Genomic DNA, 7,183 nt, shown 5'->3' with positions numbered 1-7,183 from the left:
TGAAGTAAATGCAGGTGATCCATGACAAACATGCACATCCCTTATGACCTGTCACTCAAATCACAGCACTCGGGATCAGAGAACTGCCGTTTCCCCTCCCTTTACCTGGGAGTCAGGTGTGAGACAGCCTGGCCAATCAGAAGCAGTAACTGTACGGCTGATTACCTGGGAGTCAGGTGTGAGACAGCCTGGCCAATCAGAAGCAGTAACTGTACGGCTGATTACCTGGGAGTCAGGTGTGAGACAGCCTGGCCAATCAGAAGCAGTAACTGTACGGCTGATTACCTGGGAGTCAGGTGTGAGACAGCCTGGCCAATCAGAAGCAGTAACTGTACAGCTGATTAGCTTGGAGGAAAGAAGAGCAGGGCTGGATGTGGATTTGAGGCCCAGATTAGAGTATCCGTGCTTCATGCTGCCAGTGAAATGGCCTGGCCCATCCCAACAAGCAAGCAGGCGCACATCGGACCACCGTCAGCGGCAGCTGTCAATCAGCCAGCATGGAGCAAAACGGCACCGCGGCAGGTTCCCCCACCCCACTGTGCATGATTACCCCCTATCCCCTTCTCCACAAATTTCTCTGACACACCTGAATTACAGATTGGCACTCTGGTGCCCCCTACTGGCCAGCACCTCAGCGGCAGAGTGACAGTTGGCACACTGACGAGTCGCTATTGGGCAGCTAGCGGGAACTGTGGGTGTGCTGGCAGGAAGGTAACCGAAGCAGAGAAACAGCCAGCTAAAACTTTCCAGTTTCTCACTTACAGTAATTTCAGTTTCTGTATGTGGGCACATGCACGACTCGCTGAACGTGTGAAATAGCTGGATCAGAACGATGACCTGCAATACCTACAGTCTGATCAAAACACTCGTCTGCATCCAGTCAACGAAAGGACGTCAAGCCTAAATGATAAATACTAAATGTTGAAACTGTACTGTAATAAAAGATTTATCCTTTTGCAGTGAAGGAACTCGTGCAGGTCAATGTGCTTCAATGTCTCCCAGTCTTCAAGTCTCCTACTAAGTATTACAATTTTTGGTTCTTTTTCACGGTATTTTGTTAAGAACCTGCAAAACCCAAAATCTTGCATGAATACAATGTTAAAAAAAAAAAAAAAAAACGCTTGGTTAAAACTGTTCAGTAAACAGGAAAGACGCACAATATGGTCGGATTGAATCTGAGACTGAAACTGAAATAGCATGGCTGAGAGCGCACGCCCACGCGGCGCTGTAGCAGGCCAGCAGCCGGCGTTTGGCACACACAATGTGGCGGGTTGGCGCAGTCCACTGCCATGGCTAATCCTTAAACCCCTCCAGACAAACAATCAGTCTCCCCTGAGAGGAGGCCCTAATGGTGAGGTCCAGATCATCCCAGTCAGAGAGCAGCATTCCTGTCAGAGAGCAGCACCTCCGTCAGAGAGCAGCATCCGTGTCAGAGAGCAGCATCTCCGTCAGAGAGCAGCATCCCTGTCAGAGAGCAGCATCCGCATCAGAGAGCAGCATCCCTGTCAGAGAGCAGCATCGCCCTCAGAGAGCAGCATCCCTGTCAGAGAGCAGCATCCCTGTCAGAGAGCAGCATCCGCGTCAGAGAGCAGCATCTCCGTCAGAGAGCAGCATCCCCGTCAGGGAGCAGCATCCCCGTCAGAGAGCAGCATCTCCGTCACAGAGCAGCATCTCCGTCAGAGAGCAGCATCCCCATCAGGGAGCAGCATCCCTGTCAGAGAGCAGCATCCCCGTCAAAGAGCAGCATCTCCGTCACAGAGCAGCATCTCCGTCAGAGAGCAGCATCCCCGTCAGAGAACAGCATCCCCGTCAGAGAGCAGCATCCGCGTCAGAGAGCAGCATCCCTGTCAGAGAGCAGCATCTGGAGAGGTTCGGGTTTCTCCTCCGCTCACAAGCGTCGAGCGCCGCGAAGGCACCCCAACCCTCCATGTAGTTGGCATTGATTGACAAGTCCAGAGTGCGTCACGTGACCCCAGCTAGTTTTGCCCGCTACCCCACACCGCATTGGATGATGGTGCGTGGGTGTCAAAGCTGCTCATCCAATTAAGCCCCGCCCTGTGGGATTCTGCTTGGCGGGATTCTGCTCCGCGGGATTCAGTGGAACGGCGGCGGTAAGAACTTGTCCTCAGGCTGCCCCCGGACAGGCATGATGTATGGATCACCGCCTCACAAACAAAGCCCCTTAAACGATTCCTGAACGCAGGTCATCCATCAGCGTGCATGTGTCCGTCAAACATCAAGCGGGAGAAAAGGGGGAGGGGTCAACTTCTGCATAATGAATCCTGCTGCCCTTTATTCCACCTTCAAGAGCACAGCCCTGTCAATCCAGCCAATCAACTGCTGGCAGGCTTTTGCTATTTCAGCGTGAACAGACACAATAAATGTGCGCTCAAATCAATTTTTTAAATATAAATCATTTCTAATGGCATAAATATTGAGCAAAGTAAATATACAAGTTGTAAATTATTTATTCATTTAAGTAAATATATAATCACAAGGTACTCTACTTGTTAAAATGATTACCTAATATTGTTGTTGTTCTGGTTGTTGTTGATTAACAAAGTTATAACGGACTGACGTGAAAATATTATCTACAGTATATTTGTGCTTTCTTCTTAGCATCATCAGTGCATGCATTTGATTGGATATGCCCTTGAAAACCCAGATCCAACAGATAAACTCCAACAGCATTTTCTCACCAGGAAACTGCAATGTGCGGATGTCAACGACATGTCTGTAACCACTGCCTCACAACCCCAAGTTTTGAAACTCTGTATGAAATGTCAGGTGTGGGATCACTGCTCTGAAAAATAATCAGCAAAAGACAAATAACCATGATGAAAAAATATTTAAGAGGATTCCACATCTTCTCCCCACAATAAATAGTTAAAACTCTACGATTCACCACATGGAAACCCAAGAGACACCGTTGAGAAAGGTATCTACAGACGTCACCTGAACGCACACGCCCTAATACACCGAGGGAGAGTGGCATCAGAGAGCAAAGTAGGGCACGTGGAACTGTCTGGAACACTTACGGACACGAGGACATACAGGCACAGTTTAAACCACAAACACCACCACTCTTCCACCATCTCACCTCCACCTGCCTCACCTCTCACGCGTTCACAAGATGGAGAACTCCAGAACTCCCCCATCTCCATGCTTTTTGCTTTTTTTTTTACCACCCAAAGTACTCCAGATCATTTCTGAGTCAAGCAGTCTCTTCAGCCCCAACCATCCAACCACCACTGCCCCCCCCCACCCCCCACCCAAGAATAAAATACTGTCACTGTGCCTTCAAACATCTCCGCGCTCCAAGGACCAGTTGACGCGGTAGTTCAGTTCCACAGGGTTTCCCAGAGTTCAGAGGGGGTTGAAATCACCCCCCCTCCCCCCTTCGGAGGCGTCCCAGGAAGTCAGCTCAAATCTGCGTGTGCAGGGGGTGTCCGGGGGGCGTGTAGGGCGGGGGGGACGGGTTGGGTTTGATGCCCCGAGACTTCATGTAGGAGATAAACTGATCGGGGATCTCCGCCAGGACGTCCTTGGCAAGGCGGGCCATGCTCAGCACATGGTTCCCCGTCCGGTCCATATAATCCCGAAACGGCACAAACTGCGCCGCGGGAAACCGCCAGAACGAGCCAGACAAAAAAAAACCAAAAACAGAACAAAAACAGAACAAAAACAAAACAAGAACAGAACAAGAACAGAACAAAAACAAGGTCAGTTTGCACACTTTGACAAGGCCGTGAGACAAATCAGTTCCTAATGACCCCACAGCACAGACAAACACACCACCAGCACCGTGAACACACTCCGGTGAAGATCTGAGAATAACAGCACCCCAAACCCAGTGTGCCCTGACATTCATAGCAGTGGCCACAAGTGCATTCAATTAATGTACCGTGACCGTTTAACAGGTCACCCTCATTGTGATTCTGGTTTGGTGACGGCCCAGGCTGCGCACCGAAATAACCCTCGCCAACACCGTCCCGCCAACACCGTCCCGCACGTTCGGTTCTGTCTTCTTTAAAATGATAAACACTCTTGTCTAATGGGCATTTGCAGAAAAGGAGCTCGCACGCTCAGCTGGTACGCCTCACTAAGCCAGCTCACATCAGGCTGGCACTGTGGACAGCAAAGCGGGCTGCTTCTTCTCTCGCTGGGTTGTTTGGGGGCACAAGAGGGGCAGATTCATGCAGGGCAGGTGTCGAGACAGTAAATCAGTGTCAGGACACTCCTTTCAAAAGAGAGGATCAGGACTGCGCCGTTTCTGCACAGCTGTGTTACACAACAGTAAATGGCACCATCGGATAGAATAGAAGCACAGACACCAAACAGACACATGAATTAAAGCACCCTTTAAACACACCACCGTTAATAATGCGCATATGCAGTATTTCCCCCTTCCTGATTTCCTCTATTAGTGCACACGTTTTCACCAAACTGTAGCACCATGAAGCCTCTATTCAATCAACATTTGTCCTTAATATGCCCGTTACCTTCAAATAAATGCAAATGCTATGCTTACATCTTCACAAACCCTTATGGTGAGTTAGTTGTGCTTTTCTGAACTTTGCAAAGCAGATTTTTTTAGCAGAAGAAAAAAGAATTCTTGCTTTTAATCATGGTTTTAAAATCTCAGCTATGGCGTGTGGGGGGGGGGGGGGGGGGGGGGGGGGGGGGGGGGGGGGGGTCGGGCTGGGAAGAAACTTAGAATTTTAAATTTTCTAAATCATTCTGTTCTAAATTCCCAGGCTGCCTCATTAAATCCCGTCATCTAAAAGACCCCAAATTAAATATACATCCCCCTCTGTACTCCTGTCCTTCTGAAGAGTAAAGAACAGCGCTAGTAAATTTCACACAGCTGAGCAGAGACTGATAAAGACAAATACACGTTTAAATGAAGTCACACAGCAGGCGTTAGGGGAGATGGGATCAGAGTGGAAATCTAGGAGTAATAATTTCTGTTGTCTGGACTTTCGGTTCGTTTAGACTCACCTGCACGATGTCTCGTTCTGCAAGCTTCCCTCGCGAAGAGATTCGGATGTCGTCCCCGTCCAGCTCCACCATGGCTGCAACACAGGAAGACAGGCAGTTACACACACGTTCACACACACACAGGAAAACACACCTGCAGACTGGGGTCGCACACACACAGAAAAACACACCAGCAGACTGGGGTCACACACACACAGGAAAACACACCAGCAGACTGGCGTCACACACACACAGGAATACACACCAGCAGACTGGCGTCACACACACACAGGAAAACACACCAGCAGACTGGCGTCACACACACACACACACAGGAAAACACACCAGCAGACTGGCGTCGCACACACACAGGAAAACACACCAGCAGACTGGGGTCACACACACACAGGAAAACACACCAGCAGACTGGCGTCACACACACACACAGGAAAACACACCAACAGACTGGGGTCACACACACACAGGAAAACACACCAGCAGACTGGGGTCACACACACACACAGGAAAACACACCAACAGACTGGGGTCACACACACACAGGAAAACACACCAGCAGACTGGGGTCACACACACACAGGAAAACACACCAGCAGACTGGCGTCACACACACACAGGGAGTTACACACACCTGCACTGGAATACACACCAGCAGACTGTGGTCACACACACACAGGGCCTTACACACACCTGCACTGGAATACACACCAGCAGACTGGGGTCACATACGAGGTGTTTCACACACCTATACTGGGTCACACACCTGTGGACTGGATCAGTGTCACTCTGCTCTACAATTTGAACCTGCTACCACCTGCACAACCTTCTCTTCCCCTGACCACTTGGCCAAACTCTCTGGCACTTTCTGTGGTTTTTCAGACAGTCTCTGCTTTTTGAGGTGTCGCATGTCATGTCAGGCAGAGGAGGAAACTTGGCGCCCAGTACGTGCTACCCACTAATGAAAGATCACATCACCCGAAACCGTTGTCACATCTGTGGACCACGAACCCCTCAGTTTGAGTCACACGGCGTGACCAGAGCGCAAATCTGACGCGATGACACCTGCTTATTAACCAGTCTTCTGCAGTCGATAATTAGCGCGAAACTGACTGTTAGCCGCAGTCGCTCAGGCGGAATTACGCCCACAGAAGCCTCCCCCCCCCCCCCCCCCCCCGCAGGCTCGGGGCAGAGGCCCTTCCCGTCGAAGGAAATGAGGGGGTAATTATGCGCATTGTGTTCGCCGGGCGAAAACCACACGGGGAAGTGCTGCCCTTTTTTTTGGCTTCCACAGATGCCATCAATGAGTCACACGCAACTGTGACCTGCGCTTAGCAATTATAATTACAGAAGTGGCAGTAGTAGTAGTAGTAGTGGTGGTAGTAGTAGTAGTAGTAGTGGTAGTAGTAGTAGTAGTAGTAGTGGTAGTAGTAGTGGTAGTAGTGGTAGTAGTAGTAGTGGTAGTAGTAGTAGTGGTAGTAGTGGTGGTAGTAGTGGTAGTAGTAGTAGTGGTATTAGTAGTAGTAGTACTAGTAGTAGTGGTAGTAGTAGTAGTGGTAGTAGTGGTAGTAGTAGTAGTAGTGGTAGTACTGATAGTAGTAGTAGTGGTAGTAGTAGTAGTAGTAGTGGTAGTAGTAGTAGTAGTGGTAGTAGTGGTAGTAGTAGTAGTGGTAGTAGTAGTAGTAGTGGTAGTGGTAGTAGTAGTAGTAGTAGTGGTAGTAGTAGTAGTAGTACTGTTAATAGTAGCGGTGTTCTTGCTGTAATTGTTGTTTTGTGGTATCACTCCGAAGCATTTTTCTGCAAGGCAACATGCAATGCTCCACATACAAATGCAGCATCAGGCAAAACACAGATGAAATAGCATACTGCATATGTTCAAATACATCAAAGATATGTAAGGCATATTACTGTACATATGTGCAATTATGTCACATATAATATAATATATAAAAAAATAATTATATACTTCCATAACACATGGTAATATGTAGTAAAAGAATTCCTCACAATGCATTAAAAGCTGTTTTAGAGATTGCAGAAGGCCAGGATACAGTAATGGATAAACTATCCGGTGAAACGTGAAGAGGGCTGAACTCAAAGGGCTGCTGAAAGGCAAAAGACTTGTTATCTGAGAGGACTCCGGGGAGAGAAACAGGCTGAGGAGAGAGAGACAGACACTGGCTTCCTG

General features: G+C 48.9%; 1 protein-coding gene across 3 annotated transcripts in view; it reads right to left on the bottom strand.

Annotated features, from left to right (window-relative positions):
• Positions 1–2,101: 2,101 nt before the first annotated feature.
• The window catches only part of LOC118211897 (copine-5-like), a 137,665-nt gene continuing 132,583 nt past the window's right edge, over positions 2,102–7,183 (bottom strand). For all 3 annotated transcript variants that reach the window (XM_035389463.1, XM_035389465.1, XM_035389464.1), the window contains 2 exons: positions 5,002–5,075; positions 2,102–3,613 (listed from right to left, as the gene is read on the bottom strand). In XM_035389463.1, coding sequence (XP_035245354.1) covers positions 3,425–3,613; positions 5,002–5,075 — 263 coding nt within the window. In that variant the 3' untranslated portion in view covers positions 2,102–3,424. The remainder of the gene's footprint in view (positions 3,614–5,001; positions 5,076–7,183) is intronic.

The sequence above is a fragment of the Anguilla anguilla genome, chromosome 13 (assembly GCF_013347855.1).
Source record: "Anguilla anguilla isolate fAngAng1 chromosome 13, fAngAng1.pri, whole genome shotgun sequence".
In the NCBI taxonomy this organism is placed as follows: Eukaryota; Metazoa; Chordata; class Actinopteri; order Anguilliformes; family Anguillidae; genus Anguilla; species Anguilla anguilla.
This window is presented reverse-complemented; position numbering and strand designations above follow the sequence as displayed.